Source organism: Leucopleurus acutus, assembly GCF_964270905.1.
Source record: "Leucopleurus acutus genome assembly, chromosome: 9".
Lineage (NCBI taxonomy): Eukaryota > Metazoa > Chordata > Mammalia > Artiodactyla > Delphinidae > Leucopleurus > Leucopleurus acutus.
Window position 1 is genome coordinate 14,555,965 of NC_139144.1, and position 17,224 is coordinate 14,573,188.

General features: G+C 42.6%; 1 protein-coding gene across 1 annotated transcript in view; it reads left to right on the forward strand.

Annotated features, from left to right (window-relative positions):
- GLI3 (GLI family zinc finger 3) overlaps positions 1–17,224 on the forward strand; it is a gene marked incomplete at its 3' end in the record, with an annotated part of 271,120 nt that overhangs the window by 147,975 nt on the left and 105,921 nt on the right. The window contains exon 4 of the mRNA XM_082845989.1: positions 7,106–7,211. Within this exon, the coding sequence (XP_082702115.1) occupies positions 7,106–7,211 (106 nt within the window). The remainder of the gene's footprint in view (positions 1–7,105; positions 7,212–17,224) is intronic.

Genomic DNA, 17,224 nt, shown 5'->3' on the forward strand with positions numbered 1-17,224 from the left:
TTCTGTAGGGCCAAAAGAAATATATTAGGTTTCGTGGGCCATGTGTTTCTCTGTCGCAGCTCTCCAACTGTGTCTCTGCAGTTTGCAGTTTGAAGGCAGCCATATGCAGTATGCAAACGAAATGGCACCTGTATTCCAATAAAACTTTATTTATAAAAACTGCCCAGGGGCTTCCCTGGTGGCGCAATGGTTAAGAATCCTCCTGCCAATGCAGGGGAAACGGGTTTGAGTCCTGGTCCGGGAAGATCCCACATGCTGCAGAGCAGCTAAGCCCATGCACCACAACTGCTGAGCCTGCACTCTGGAGCCCGCGAGACACAACTACTGAGCCCATGTGCCACAACTACTGAAGCCCGTGTGCCTAGAGCCTGTGATCCACAACAAGAGAAGCCACCGCAATGAGAAGCCCGCACATCGCAACAAAGAGTAGTCCCCGCTCGCCGCAACTAGAGAAAACCCGCGCGCGGCAACAAAGACCCAACACAGCCAAAAATAAATAAATAAAGTAAATAGATTAATTTAAAAAAAAGAAATTTAAAAACTGCCCAGTGCAGGAGTTTCCCCCCCATAGCGTATGCTCCACAAGTTAAACTTCCTGCCATGGTATAAAGAGACAAAATAATAGATCTTTTTTATGCAAGGCATCTATCAGATGTCTCGAGTATACTATAACTGCATTTCCTTAAAACTTGCACCGCATTACAGAGGGTCTTATAAACAAGATGATCTACACTAACGACGCTGGAGATGCTTCCAGCTGCACACAACATGCATGTAGGACTGGAAAGAAGATTCCTGTTGCTCCATGAAGCGCTTGCTTCATGGGATGATGCCACCTGGATGTCCAGCAAGCCCACAGCTGGTCCCTTTGGGGTTCCACGCCTTAGATTCTGCTCATAGCAGACCAGCAGGGCCACATGCTTTAGACATTCCCGGTCAGGCATCCCGGGGCTGTCCTCAGAGGGGCAGACGAGCCCCTTGTTGGTGCTGTGTTATCCACAGGCATATTCCTGTCCACGGTATAATCCTGTCCACAGGCAGGAACACAAGGATGTCTGAATGGGGAGTCAGTCTGGGTGTGGAGTCCGTCCACATGGATGTGTTCCTTAGGCCACTGAGCCCTGGAAAAGGTCTTGCAGGTGTCAAGGTAATGATTGGAGACACTCAGCGGGGGAAGAGGCAGAGATGACACTTGGGTGCCACTCCACCATCTCATCGGAGTGGTGAGGGCCCCTCTCTCCCCCTCTTGAGACCTCTCCTTTGACAGATGCCGGATGATTCCTTTGGTTTTGGCAAAGTGGATGTTGCCCACGTTGGGTTTTAAGATTTCTACTGATGGCAGGCAATTGAGTGAATTGGAGGGGACTGGACATTCCTACAGGCAGGGCTGACCCTAGTGACAAGAAAAATCATCTCTAGTGCAGGTCTAGAGTAAATTCCAAAGTCAGTGAACAGATGACTTCAGGATTTAAATAAGCCAGGAGAATTTATGCCCTGGGCAGTTTACTCTTGTGGGTCTTCCTGTATTGTGTCCTGGGCACTTTCAGGCCACTCAAATATCATGAGGTGAATTATTCCTTCAGGGCACAAATGGAGGGGACTTTGATCTCTCTTTTTTAATCTACAATTTTTGTATGTAAATTTCAAACCTTAAAAGACAGTTTCCCAGAATGGCATCGGAGAGATCTCATAGCCTGAGGATATTAAAACTATTTCTTGGGAGAAGGATGCAACAACTGAAGATAAACCTCCCAGTGTCTTTTCCTGGCCACAGGTTTTATGATCAGCCCAGGCTGTTGTGAGGAGACCTAACAATCAATGCCTCTCATTCCTAATGAGAGGCTCACCGCACAGCCTGATGACAGCCAGTGTGAAATCGAATACTGACAACTATACCCAGCACAAATATTGTTACTATGCATTTCAGTTTAAACATGTGTCAAGCCAGTTACATATTTATGGGGTTTAAAGACTCTTCCACTCGTGCCTAGGATAATAGGCACTCTGCAAATCTCCCTTTAGTCTAAGAGGAATTTGGTCCAATAGTCAAACCTCTTGCGAGTCTGTAATAAATCATCTTTGCCGCCCAAAGCATGGACAGTTGACTGCTTCCCACTGCTCCCCAGACTTCCCCCACCTGGCAGAGTGTTAATTCCTTCAGTAAAATTGATTCCCCCAGTTCTGCACATTATTCTCCCTGTCTTCCATTTAGCCCGTTAGGTTGCTGACAGCAGAGTACACAGCACTTAGCAGCTGGTTTGTGGAACCATCAGTCAGGAAATTGTATGATAAATAGGAGGGAGCCAGGTTTAGCGGCACTTCCTTCTGCTTCAGCAGTTTTTGCCCGACTTTGGAAAAGTCATCATGTGGTGTTTTGTCAAGGGCCAGAGCAGGAGATGGCTGCGGTGCGGTGACTTATTACACATACCCCTGAGTTATGATGTTCTGCAGCTGTGCTGCTCATGTGTAAATAATAAACCGGGAGGTGGGTAATTATGGCGGCTGCTGGCGACATGGGCCTGTTCTCGTCCTGTGGGTTTTCTTGGACAGCTTCTTGGGCTCGTGATGGAATATACTGCGATCTTCCACATAGAAACGACCAGCTGAGATGCAAGGGAAGCACTCCATGTTTGAGGAGTGGCAAGCATTTTCTTTTCTTGAGAGGTGTGTTGGGATTAATGTCATGTGATGCCACATATGTTAAAGGACATGCTCGTCCTGCTTTTTATTCTTCGTTTTTACTGTTAAGCTGTGGTCAAGCGTGTCTTGAATTGGAAGAGGGCTGTTACATTGCGTTTACCAGAAAGCGGCTTAAGAGGTGTGATTTCCACTGATAACTGACATGAGGTGTAATTGTTTGCACAGACTTTGTTGGTCCAGGAGACCAATAGTAATTTTAGTTATTTTCAACTAAATCGAGAAGGAAACAAATAGAAATAAAAATGCTTAAACTAAAATCAGATGTCTTTGATGAAATCAGATCATATCCATATTTTTTGGCTCTCTATTTAACCTGATTCCAGAATATGGAATTCATCAATTTCCTTGGGACATAAATAAACATTTCGAGTAAACAGTGCTGCAAGATGCATCGCATACTTTCATTCAGAATTAACTTTCAAACTCACAAAGCACACTCAACGGTGAGAAATGACTACTAAATGCCCCAGGAATTCCTAACCCTAACCCTAACCCTTTTCTCTTAAATAGTTTTTCAATGCTGGGTCATTTTCTCTCTCATTCTGAAAGAAAGAGAGAGGGTGAGAGAGAGTGAGAGCGACAGTGAATTTAAATCCTGTTAATGTCTTAAAAGTAAAAGGATGGCAATGCCTTTAAATATCTGTAATAGTCTTGTAGTTTTCCTTGGGGTAAAGATTTATACTGCTTGGGTACATGCTTTTGATTTTATTGAATTATGTGCCTGGTTTTCACCCCCTATGCATGTAATCTTTGCAATGTTATTATAAATACTCATATAAAAAAATAATGATTGTTATTTCCTGGATATATGAGGCATATATTGAATGTACAATCAGTTCACACATTTTGAGCCCTGGTGTGTGTGAAAAATCTGGATTTGTGCTTCTTCTTAATTCACAGCTGCACCCACATAGAGAAGAGCAGATACAGTTAACACCCACTTATCTGTTGCAGAGAATTTAATCACACAGCATACAGCCAAGAGCCAGGAAGTAAAGAAGTGAAAATATCTTCCAACTCTGACATGGTTGTCACAAAGTCCCTCAAAACGCCATATAGGGCTTCCCTGGTGGTGCAGTGGTTGAGAGTCCGCCTGCAGATGCAGGGGACGCGGGTTCGTGCCCCGGTCCGGGAAGATCCCACATGCCGCGGAGCGGCTGGGCCCGTGAGCCATGGCCGCTGAGCCTGCGCGTCCGGAGCCTGTGCTCCGCCACGGGAGAGGCCACAACAGTGAGAGGCCACAACAGTGAGAGGCCCGCGTACCGCAAAAAACAAAACAAAACAAAAAAAAACGCCATGTAAAATGATGTGTGGGAAAAACCTTAGCAGGTGTGTCAGACGGTATGAATGCTTAATTTACACCCAGTTCCTAGTAGGTTTATTCCTCCAGGTTCCAAGTGCCCATGACACGTGTTAAGTTTGAAGTCTGCTGGAAACAACCTTGTTCGAATCAGCAGTGACCACTAACAGGCGAAGAAGAGAAAGAACTAGGCTTGGGTGTGCTCGCCATCTCCCTGACCCCCGATCCCCGTGACCTCAGGCCCACCTGATCCCGAATGCCAATGATTCATTTGGGCCTGTTCGAAATTTAAAATCAGGAAACATTCACTGAGTAGGTGTCAGACTTTCAAACTCATGAAAAAGATTACTCCACTCACTTTTACGTTGTTTTAGGAAAGATACATCATTTTCTAACAAAATGGTTAAATGAAATAGGACATTTGGGCTCTGCAGGACATTGCTGGGTAAACTTTTCAACTTAGCACACCAACTATCAAGATTTGTGTTACCAAAAAAACCAATTCCAACATCCTCTCATATTAAATCCTAAGTGGTGCATTTAAAATATAAATGATTTTTTCATATGGACTTTATAAAATGTATAAAGTGTGATCAGGCAGTCAGCACATCCCTCACCTGTTGAATTTGCAGCATCGTTGTACGTTATGATATCATGGTGACAGTGATGAGACATTACTAAGATACTTCCTTTTCTCCCTTGTATCGCTCCCTCCCTGCTTTATCGTATGACAAGCACAAAATACAGTGAGTAATTGACATTTTCAGTGCTGTAGAACCTCTTCTTCTGGGTTCTAAATCTGGTGGAACTTGGCTTTGGGTGCCTTCATAGTGCTGTCAGTGCTGTCATGCTGTACATTAATAGTTTTTCTCTCTTATTTTTTCCTCCTAACCATATTCTTAGATTCTCAAAGGAAGGCAACAGGGGCAAAGTCTCAAAAAAGGAAAGTAAGACATCATAATTATTTTTTTTAAAGTTCTTTTGTTTACATTCTGAAAGATGCTTGTTGAAGAAAATTTGGAAAAAAGAGAAATGTATAGGGAGGAAAATGAAAACCACTTGAATTCAACAAACACATGTATAATGGTCACCCCCAGGACTTAAGGAAGTTCACGGTGGGAGGTGCAGTCACACCCTAATCTATGTTTGATACACCCACTCCCCTGCCCCGCGTGGAGGTTCTGTGTCACTTTCTCCATCCGTCGCTCAGAGCCTGTGTGCAGGGCGTCATTTGGAATTGCCTTTGCCGCCTACCACACTCGGCAAAATCTTCAGACTTTTAGCAGAAGCTCAAAGCCCTTCTGAGGCACGTTTGGTGTACACGTCAATTCCTGGGAGTGTTTCTTGAGCAGCAGCGACATGATAGGTACATGCCGGCTTCCAGGACGACCACATGTGGAGGGTAGCATTTGCAGCACGAGTTCCGAGTTCCTGTATGTTTGCTGTCTTATCGGGCTCTGAGCCGTGGAGGCTCACCTCCTGATTTTGGATTTCTTTACTGACTGCTTCTTGAAACTCAGGAAGAACTTTAGTCTCGGTGGTGCTTCTCATGGTAAAATCTGGTAAAACTATTTTCAGTTCTTGCAGTGAATTACTATTTAGAAAAAAAAGCTTATTTTCAGATTTGTCAGAGGTAATCAGGGCGAGTAAATGGAGGTAGAGAACTATTGTAAGTACGTGCATACACGGGAACCCCAAAACAGTGATGGCTGAGAGTGGGAGGGGAGGCTGGTGTGGGTCTCAAGGGAATGCTGGGGCCGCAGGGAAGGGACCTTCAGTGTGCGCCAAACCCCCCTCTGTCAGGCCAGGTAGCATTTCTCTGGCCAGCCTATACATTTGCTGCCCCTGTGTTGGGATTCCGGAGGCCTGACCTAGAACAAGATGGAGGGGGAGCATGCATTTAAAATTTTAAAGAGTGTGTGTGGGGCTTCCCTGGTGGCGCAGTGGTTGAGAGTCTGCCTGCCGATGCAGGGGACGCGGGTTCGTGCCCCGGTCCGGGAAGATCCCACATGCCGTGGAGCGGCTGGGCCCGTGAGCCATGGCTGCTGAGCCTGCGCGTCCGGAGCCTGTGCTCTGCAACGGGAGAGGCTGCAACGGGAGAGGCCACAACAGTGAGAGGCACGCGTACTGCAAAAAAAAAACTCTGTGTGTGTGTGTGTATACACGTGCCATGGATTCTAGCAGAGACTTTTGTTTTTTTATTTAACATCTTTATTGGAGTATAATTGCTTTACAATGGTGTGTTAGTTTCTGCTTTATAACATAGTGAATCAGCTATACATATACATATATCCCCATATCTCCTCCCTCTTGTGTCTCTCTCCCACCCTCCCTGTCCCACCCCTCTAGGTGGTCACAGAGCACCGAGCTGATCTCCCTGTGCTATGCGGCTGCTTCCCACTAGCTATCTACCTTACGTTTGGTAGTGTATATATGTCCACGCCACTCTCTCACTTCGTCCCAGCTTACCCTACCCTCTCCCTGTGTCCTCAAGTCCATTTTCTACATCTGCGTCTTTACTCCTGTCCTAGCAGGGAACTTTTGAACATGACTCTTTTCCTTACAAAGCATCATGGGTATGGGAGAAATGAAAGCTAGTAGTGATATTACGTCTTTGTCTGAAACTCTCTTGACAGTGTCATTTTAAAATTAAAAAGTGGGGAATTCCCTGGCGGTCCAGTGGTTAGGACTCTGTGCTTTCACTGCCGAGGGCCCGGGGTTCAATCCCTGGCTGGGGAGCTACGATCCCACAAGCCGCGTGGCGAGGCCAAAAATAAAAATTAAAAATAAAAAAGCGTCTTGGAGTCTGTTCCTCTTGGCTTTGTGGCGGCCCTTGCCCTCTGGCCGGCCTCTTGCAGGGTAGAAGCACGTGTTGTTTCTCTTTCTTGCTTTCCTGCTTGCGTCCAAGTTGCATCCAGAGGCTTTACTGCCTCGGGTGCTGGTATTAGTATCTGCTTGGTTCTGAGCTGTAAAGAATTCTTCCACACATTCTTCAGGTAGATTCGGCATCAGTTGTGAAGACTGTGTTAGCAGTGTGGTTTCATGGATTGGCATTCCATTTCAGAGGGTTCCATTTATACAGGCTGTACTTTCTTTCTTTTTCAGACCCTCCTCATCTCTTTCCTGCATTCCATCCTCCCGTACCAATCGATGCAAGACACCACGAGGGCCGTTACCATTACGATCCGTCTCCGATCCCTCCATTGCACGTGTAAGTATTACCACTTTACCCGTCAAAGAAACAGCACAAAATTCTGGCTTTCACCATCTCAGGATTTTTGTTACCAGCACAGCTACTGGTCTTTGAAGATGTGATAGAAGTCTAAGATTTACTTTTGAAATACAGCAAGCCTGTATGTTCCTGGACTCACTGAAGCAAATCCCCGCTGCTTCCTGAAGAATGCCTGTCACACTAGGTGGCTGGCAGGTATTTCTTATATAGTTTTGCTGACATGTGTTCCATGGGCTGTAAATACTAAATTAAAAAATTGGGCCTAATGGAAGGTTACCACTCAGGATGTGTATTTGGTCGAGAGCGGGTGTGAAGTTTTTCATGCTCCAATTTCTGTTATGGGAAGGTCCTGTTCCAGGGATGAGGATGCATCGTAATGAAATGTTCATGGTAAATTTTCATAGCCCCTGTGGTGTGTACACCAACGGTCACTTGATTGATGGGAATGTCACCCAAACAAAATGGCAAATGTGATCGAGCACATAGTTTACACAAAGATAAAAGGAGAGGATGGGGGTGATAACATACATTAGAAAAGGAAGAAGAAAAGCCAGACATCATATATGAGGCTAAAAAAAATGATACAAACGAACTTATTTACAAAACAGAAACAGACTCACAGACCTAGGAAATAAACTTATGCTTACCAAAGGGGAAAGGTGCAGGGGAGGGATAAATTGGGAGTTTGGGATTGACATATACACGCTCCTATATTTAAAATAGATAACCAACAAGGACCTACTGTATAGCACAGAGAACTCTGCTCAATATTCTGTAATAACCTAAATGGGAAAAGAATTTTAAAAAGAATAGGTACATGTATATGTATAACTGAATCACTTTGCTGTACTCCTGAAACTAACACAACGTTGTTAATTAACTAGACTCCAATATAAAATTAAAAAAGAAAAAAAGGAAGAAGAAAATATCCTGGAAATCAACGTGATCTTACTCAGGTTAGGGGGGAAAGATGATCAGGTAGTCAGGATAGCCCTCACCTAAACTAAAATGGTCTTCGTTTGCAGTATTGTCCAGAAAACTGATATATACTATTAACAAGGGGAGTCAATCTTCGGGAACCGCTGACGGTTATGAATGGTACATGTATATGTATAACTGAATCACTTTGCTGTACTCCTGAAACTAACACAACATTGTTAATTAACTAGACTCCAATATAAAATAATGTATACATGTATATGTATATGTATAACTGTATAACTGTATACATGTATATGTATAACTGAATCACTTTGCTGTACTCCTGAAACTAACACAACGTTGTTAATTAACTAGACTCCAATATAAAATAAAAATTAAAAAAGAAAAAAAGGAAGAAGAAAATATCCTGGAAATCAACGTGATCTTACTCAGGTTAGGGGGGAAAGATGATCAGGTAGTCAGGATAGCCCTCACCTAAACTAAAATGGTCTTCGTTTGCAGTATTGTCCAGAAAACTGATATATACTATTAACAAGGGGAGTCAATCTTCGGGAGCCGCTGACCGTTATGAATGGCTTTGATATTACATTTAGTCGTATCTGGTAATCACCCTTCATTCTGAGACAGTAAAGTTAGAAAAGCCCAAACAGTACTTTGAAGAATACTGCTAGTTATTTGGATGGTAGATTGCATCTCCATGGCTCTTAGTTACAGCTGTGTAATTACATATACGCCAAAGAAAAATGAAGTTGTTTTAAAACAAGTCCTCCTCTGTGAACAGAATTAATTGATATTAACAACCCTAACGATATGCCCAAGTACACATATAATATTTTATCCACAGTTTTCTGGATCTATCTCCCATTACTGAATTGTAATTTCAGAGCAGATTTGCCTGGAGGTAAGTCATAAATCTGTGTTCAGATTTCTATAAGCATTAAAGGAGAAGTGGATATTTAGGGAGAGAGAATGCAGAAACTTGTGACTTTATTCTTCAACTTTTCACTAGAACACAAGTAAGTATTTACAGGCTTCTAAAGCCTGCTAAAAATACACTCAAATAAAACCAAGACGCCAATTGAAAGCCCCCTAATACAAAGGGAAGGAAATTATCATTTCAGGCCGAAACCTGCTATGGAATTCATCCTGTTCTACCAAAGTTGTGCAGTACAGATGGGACCACAAGGGTCTCAGACGAGGATCTGCCCTGTGGTACAGAGCCAGCAAGGGCCCACCAGGCCTGGGAGATGCAGATGATTTCTCCCAGACTCCAGTCTCTGAAGTGCTGAAGTAATTTAAATCAGATTTTCTATGGGATTTCAGAGTGCTTCACTCTTAAAAAATTATAGAGAAATTAGAAAAGTTATAGAGAAATTTCAAAAAGTGAGTTTATATGATAGAATAAACTAGTTCCTCTGCATTCATTATGGTTTGCCTTGTAATTCAATTCAAATATGAATTTATCAGTAAAAATCTCAAGTCTTGGTTCTTTGGCAGAATGTAAGAACAGCAAGCCCTCGTATAGATCACACTGTATGTTCTAGGCCCTAATTGCTGTATCCAAAGAATTAGCTCGCTAGAGATAAAAACACCACAGGATAAGGCAGGTCAAGTTTGGAGAATCCTAGGGGAGAGGGCTGCATTTTCTACAGGACTGCCGAGCAGGGATTTTTATAGATTTTAATATAGTCAACCCTTTGTGTCTTCCGGTTCTGCATCTGAGGGTTCAACCAACCTTGGATTGAAAATATTGGAGAAGAAAATTCCAGAAAGTTCCAAAAAGCAGAACTCGAATTTGCAGCACACTGGCAACTATTTTCAGAGCATTTCCATTGTAGTAGGTATTATAAGTAATCCGGAGGTGATTTAAAGTATCCAGGAGGATGTTCATAGGTTACACGCAAACACTATGCCATTTAATATAAGGGATTTGAGGATCCACGGATTTTGGTATCCGTGAGGGTTGTGGAACCAGTGCCCTTCAGATCCCGAGGGATGGTCGTCCTTCCTGCTTTTTCAGCCAAGCTTTAGGATAATTTTGGAGCAATTGACTAAATTGTTCTCTAGCTGCCTAAATGTTTAGTTACCAAAGATTCATGATGTACGGCTTGTAGATAGTCCTGAGCCTCCCAACACACGCTCTGGAGGTGCTAGGGGAGCGTCATTGCTGGGCACAGGGCGTGCTGAGCACGTGCTTTGTGGTCTCCTGGGACTGCTCGGCATAGCGGGGTCCTGGGTGGAGACACTGAGCTTTTGGAGTAGGCTCTGGGAAGCTAGGGTCAGTGTCACCTCTGTGCCTTATAATGTGACATTCTGTCTGTATTACCCTCAATGGTCTCCCCTCCCTGCTTGGCAAACACTGGTCAAACTCCTCACCCTCAAGGCCTAATTCAAAATCACTTCTGCTGGCTGTCCCAGAGGCTGTTCCTCAGAGAACCTTGTGTGCCTTTATCGCAGCCAAATCCTCTTGCCTGGTCAGTTATTGTTTAGCAGTCACTGCCCCTGCTAGATTTGCAGGCATTGCCTAACCCTCGGCCAGGCACTCAGTAAAGCATGCTCAGTAGACCTTCAAGGTCATTTTAGGCGTGGAGGGTAATCTAGGCAAATATAGCTTGGTTACTAAAATCTTAAAAGCGCATCTTTGCCAAGGGGCTAAAGCAGTAGCCTGGAAAAATAAAATGATTTTATCTAGAAGTTGAATTCCAAAATGCTTGTTTTATAATTAGCTTCTAGAAAATGAGATCAAGTGAGCTTACGGAGTTTTTAGAATAAATATTTTTAATTATAAGTAGACAACATCTGGGGATATTCTCATTGTTTCGTGCACAGGATTGTTCTTGTGGTGTCAACTTCAACAATTAAATTGTAAGTCTCCTGAAACAGGATGTGTGTTGATGATGGAAATGCCAACAGGTCTCTGTTTAGAAGGATGGCAGACACTGCGATAATTATGCTATCGTATCCTATCATTAATGATTCTATTGAAAGAGGTTTGTAAATTGCTCCTCTTTTTAGATAAACCAGCCTGTATTAAGGCGTCAATGATATGGTGCAGAATTAAATTAGAATCTCAGAAAATGAAATATGCTCTGTATTAGCTGTTTGACACTTAATTTGCCTCTGAATGAGTACAGGAAATCACAAATTAACCTGCCTTTGTTTTTCCAACCATGGCTTATTAGGTGTTAGAACAACTGCAATTACAGCCTAATAATAACCACCAAGCCTTATAAATATGTACGGAAATGCGTCAGTGTGTGTTAAAGAGCCCAGTTTGTTAAACGGAATGCCTTTAGCTTACCCGATTTCCTCTCACAGTGTTCTCCAGAGTGTATGGTCAGGCAGTGTTAGACAGAGTATAGACATTTAAATTGTTACCAATACAGTACTGGAAATAATGTTAGAATGTATTAGGATTTCCTTTCTTAACTCGAAATCATGAATTCAGATGTGGGATTTCTAAGGGGGACGTGGAACGTCAGTGTCATCTTTCCCTGAGTTGTCATGTAAAGGTTGTCAGAAAAATGTATGATTCCTGCCTTATGTTTATTTAATTCAAGTAGTTTGAAAATTAAGAAACACTGGATATGGGGAATTTTCCCTTTTCTTCTGAAAGTTATTCTCCCCGGAATTCACCAGAACTTATGTTCAACAGCTAATTGGAGTGTCTTGTTCTCTCTCAAATCATTTGCTTTGACCACAGAGTCCATGTTTTATTAAGCCATGTAGAAAAAAGTACAATGTTTTAGAAAAATATCAATGAGTATATTTTATGACGTTGCTGAGATCGTTTGGAGCGTTAATGATAGAACCTGAACCTGTAGCCACATGGTCAAGGCAGAAATTTCATGTGGTTATTTCTACTTCTTGGTCTTCTCTCTGCTTCCTGCTCTGCACTGTTTCCATCAGGGCTGTGGGGTTGCATAACTCCAGGAGCTATCGTTGTAACCTACGGAAATTGATGGTGTTCTCTAGGCTAAGGATTACTACTTGTTTTAAAATTCCACTTGGAGACGCAGACATAGAGAATGGACTTGAGGACACGGGGAGGGGGAAGGGTAAGCTGGGACGAAGTGAGAGAGTGGCATGGACATATATACACTACCAAATGTAAAATAGCTAGCTAGTGGGAAGCAGCCGCATAGCACAGGGAGATCAGCTCTGTGCTTTGTGACCACCTAGAGGGGTGGGATAGGGAGGGTGGGATAGGCAAGAGGGAGGAGATATGGGGATATATGTATACGCAAGAGGGAGGAGATATGGGGATGTATGTATACGTATAGCTGATTCACCTTGTTATAAAGCAGAAACTCACACACAATTGTAAAGCAATTATACTTCAATAAAGATGTTGAAAAAAATAAAATAAATAAATAAATTTTAAAAATAAAATAAAATAAAATTCTACTTGGAAATTTAGACAATGGGAATATTACCTCCCTCTCCACTAGAAACAGTTGTATCTTCAAGTGACTACTTTCACATTAATGAAGAAAGCACTCTTTCTCTTGCATTTTGAGTGTGTGCTTTTTTTTTCTTTGCTTTAGTGTTAGAATGCATTTAAGCACGCTTACTTTTGAAAGTAATTTTTTTGTTTGTTTTGTTTTGTCTTTTGGCCGCACTGCATGACGCGCGGGATCTTAGTTCCCTGACCAGGGATCGAACCCGTGCCCCCATGCAGTGGAAGCACAGAGTCTTAACCACTGGACCGCCAGGAAAGTCCCCAAAATATCGATCTTTTCCATACAGGTTTTTTGAGCCCAAGTTTCCCCATTTATGGACCAATATGAATTGCGGACTGTCCGTCTGCTTCTGCTGAGCTTGGCAATTCATTTTTAAAAGCAGGATCAGCCTCGGTTACTAATTGATTACAATAATTCGAGCCCCACAGATCTTGACAGTGGAGCTGAGAGCTACCCTGGTCTCGTGCTGTGGATGCGAGCAGCGCTGCATCCCAAGCCAGCACTCCGACAGTCTGTCGCACTTCACCATCCACTTAACTAATTCATTTTACAAAATCAGCTTCATCTCTTCTCTCCTGGGGGAAATGAGTACTCGTGTTCTCTTCTACTCAGCTGCTCTTTCTTCTCTGAGTTGAGTCAACGTGCCTCTTTCCAAGGCTGCCTGACTCACTGGAATTATTTCACCGAAGTGTGAAGAGCTGCTTCTCCCACTAAAAGTGGTCCACTTCCTGGCCCCTGGGGAGAGGACAGGACACGGTAGATCATTAATATGAGCCGGGAGAGAGAGGGATTTGGAAATAAATGAGGCTCCCCCCGCCGCCACCATGGTTATGACTGCCTTTTAGGGTTCCGAGCGGGGAGACCAGTAGCAAGTTGGGAGTAAGAATAAATACATTTCTTTCCAGACAGAGGAAGCGCTAGGAAAAGATAGAGTATGATGGCGAAAGCTTAGAGAAAGAAAGTGGAAGTGGATGACCGGAACTACTACTCAGTTTCCCTCCGTCCTCTCCTCCCTCCCTGGATTCAGCACCTTGTGTGAGTTGCTTAGTGGGAATTCATCTAATAATCATTCCAAAGCAGCCTTCAACCTAGCCATCTACTTAAAACTTGGTGATGGGCTCATAATACGTAATAGTGATTTCATTATTTTCATTCACAGGGAAAGCCTCCAGTAAAAATGTAGAGATTGAGCAAAACCTTGTATTTGTATTGGGGGGCGTAACTTGTGTGGAATATTTTAATAGTACAATTTAAAATTAACACAGGCAAGTCCTTTTCCCCCATGTTTGTGCTCTACCGTAAACGTTATTGAGACTGATGAAGTGTGATGACATATCAGATTTCGGGCATACCTTTTTTTATTGTGCTTTGCAGATATTTAATTTTTTTACACATTGGAGGTTTCTGGAAACCCTGTACTGAGCAAGTCTATGGAGACATCTTTCCAACGGTATTTGCTCACTGATAGTTAGCATTTTTTAGCAATAAAATATTTTTTAATGAAGCCATGCACATTGGCTTTTTCTGAGACATAATGCTATTGCACACGTAATAGACTACATCATACTGTAAACATAACTTTTATGTGCACTGGGAAACCAAAAATTCATGTGATGCGCTTTATTTCCTTTATTATGATTATTATTTCCTTTATTATGATCTGGAACCCATAATATCTCCCAGGTAGGCCTACACATCAAATACTGTAGCTAACATTTTGTAACACTCACCTCCACCCTCCAAAATAAGAAAAGAAAAAAGAAGAGAAAAGAGAAGAAAAGAAAATGAACTAGGTTATAATCACATCTCTTGGGGGCAAAGACCACCTGTGTATGTCTTTGCATTTGCTAGGGTGAGCCCGTGCCTTTGCAGAGTGGCTCCTGGATAAATATTGTTTTCCATGGTGATAATGGGCTCTCCTTTTTTAGGCCAGTGCAGGATGACTGCCATCCTCTTTCTTTTGTTTTTCTTGGTTTACTTTGGTAGAGCGTGTCACCTCATGCCAACAAAGCTAGCACACTGAGGGCTCAAAATCAAAAGCTCGATTCCTTCTGAAGATGATGTTAATATAAATACCTACTGCAGTGTCAGATGCTCTCCACTGCCAAGTGAATTCCCTGATATTAAATTAGTTACTGGTTGTGAAGGTCTGAGGTCACCTTATGTGACTAGGTACCATTGAACTTAATAGCTGCTTCTCAGGCCCCTCACGTGGAAATAAAATTAATGAAATTATCTTTAATTGATAATGTAATATGAATACCAAAATTCCAAATATATGGGGGAAAAAGAAATGACAAGACCATTCACATAAAAAATATAATAATGGCCATAACTGACTTTTTTTTTTTTTTTTTTTTGCGGTACGCAGGCCTCTCACTGCTGTGGCCTCTCCCGTTGCGGAGCACAGGCTCCGGACGCACAGGCTCAGCGGCCATGGCTCATGGGCCCAGCCGCTCCGCGGCATGGGGGATCTCCCCGGACCGGGGCACGAACCCGTGTCCCCTGAATCGGCAGGCGGACCCTCAACCACTGCGCCACCAGGGAAGCCCCCATAACTGACATTTTTGACTACTTACTGTGGGCACAATTTTAGAAACTTTACAAAACTATCTCACGTAGTACTTAGAATATTCAGCCCTAGGATGGAGTTATTATCACTAGCCTCCTTTCCAAGATATGGAAACCTTGACACAGAGAAGTTAATGGTTGTGCCATTATTTAAACCTAGACATCAAACACTACACTCCTTGCACTTGACTTTCCTCCTCTGCTCATGAAAACGAACACTGGGGCCTTTGGTGCTCTAGTTTATGCTTACTGGATGAGCCCAAATAGTTCTAACAATACCTGATAGGAAATTTTCAGTGTCACTGGCTGTCATCGTCTTCTGCAGAATTCTAAGATAGGAACATGGCAGTGAGGAGAAGAGCTGGAAGAAGCCTTGTCTGTAGCAAAACAAAACAAAATTAGATACACATCAAGGTTTGCTACTGTAGAACTTGTAACCCCCAACAGCTGGACATTTATATATCCAGCTACCTGGAGTATTGGGTGAATTGTGATTCATCCACTTGGTAGAATATTGAAAAAAAACAGTAGCATTTGAGAAGACCATATGAAAACATGGATAAATAATGGTCACTGATTACAGCTGTGTACCCTATAAAATGTAAGCCATGTTGGATGAGATCATAACATGTATCTGCCTGGAACCTTCTTCCCTAAGATGTCCATGGCTTGCTCCCTTACTTCATACAGTTCCCTGCACAGGCATCTCCTCATCAGAGAGGTCTTCAATGAAGAACCGTCTAATGAACAGGGATTGACAAACTATGGCCTGTGAGCCAAATTCGGCCCATGGCTTGTCTTATTGGAATCTAGTGACTGCCGCTTACTTACTATTGTCTATGGCAGCTTTAGCAATCAAGGGCAGAGATGAGTAGCTGAGATAAAAGACATGGCCCGCAAAGTCTAAAATACAAACTTTCTCAAGGCCTGATCTAAAATAACACCCCCTTTCTAGCCTCACTACCCGCTTTCTCTGCCTTATTTTTCTTTTTTTTATAAGTGATGCCATGCACCATATTTTCAACTTTCAGGCGTTCCCACTGCTATTCCCAACATTTCTTGTTGCATATCGTATCAGTTCACAAAAAAGAAAATAAGTCTTATTGTTTGGGTATCATTTCTTATGATCAACTGAAAAAATGTAAAGTCTGCCTCATTTTCAAGCACTACCATAGACCACGTACATCCACAGTTCCCAGTCTAAGTATGAAAATATTGGTGAGTTTCAATTCCTAAACTTTAAAAATTTTGATGAGCTGGCGGTATCAATGCAGATGAACCCACCCACACTTTACTTTGCATTAAGAAATGAACATGAGGAAAATAAATGGTACTCCAAGGGCATACTACTTTTTTCTGTTTTGCAATATTCCTTTCTTTAAAAAAAATTATTGAAGTATAGTTGATGTACAGTGTGTTAATTTCTGCTGTACAGCAAAGTGGTTCAGTTGTACATATATATGCATTCTTTTTCATATTCTTTTCCATTATGGTTTATCTCAGGATATTGAATATAGTTCCCTGTGCTCTACAGTAGGACCTTGTTGTTTATCCATCCTATGTAGAATAGTTTTGTCTTACAGTATTTCTAATGACTGAAATATTGAATTTGGTCATTGGTTACAGAGAAAGCAGGCCCTAATTATAGTGCATATTCAGAGAGTCTGAGAGCCAGCTTCTTGGATAAATTCCTGTGTTCTTTGTGCTGGGCTCAGCAGTCCGGCCGGGAGCAGATATTGACTGAAGGTATTCACGGCCACTGAACCAGAAGCTGCCAGCTCTATAGAGCCTGCCGTCCAGCCTGTTGCAGGGGCCTGGGGGGCACTGGACTGTAACAGACTTTTTTCTTTGTGTACAATGCTTCCACTCATGTTAAGCCTGGCTTCAAAGAAAACAGAAATTTACTGCCATCGTTGTATTTAGTTTTCAAAGTATGCATTGGAGAGAATTGAACTTTCACAGAATTTGTCCCAATGGGAAGGCACTTTCCGGTTAGTTTTTAGGTGATAAATACCA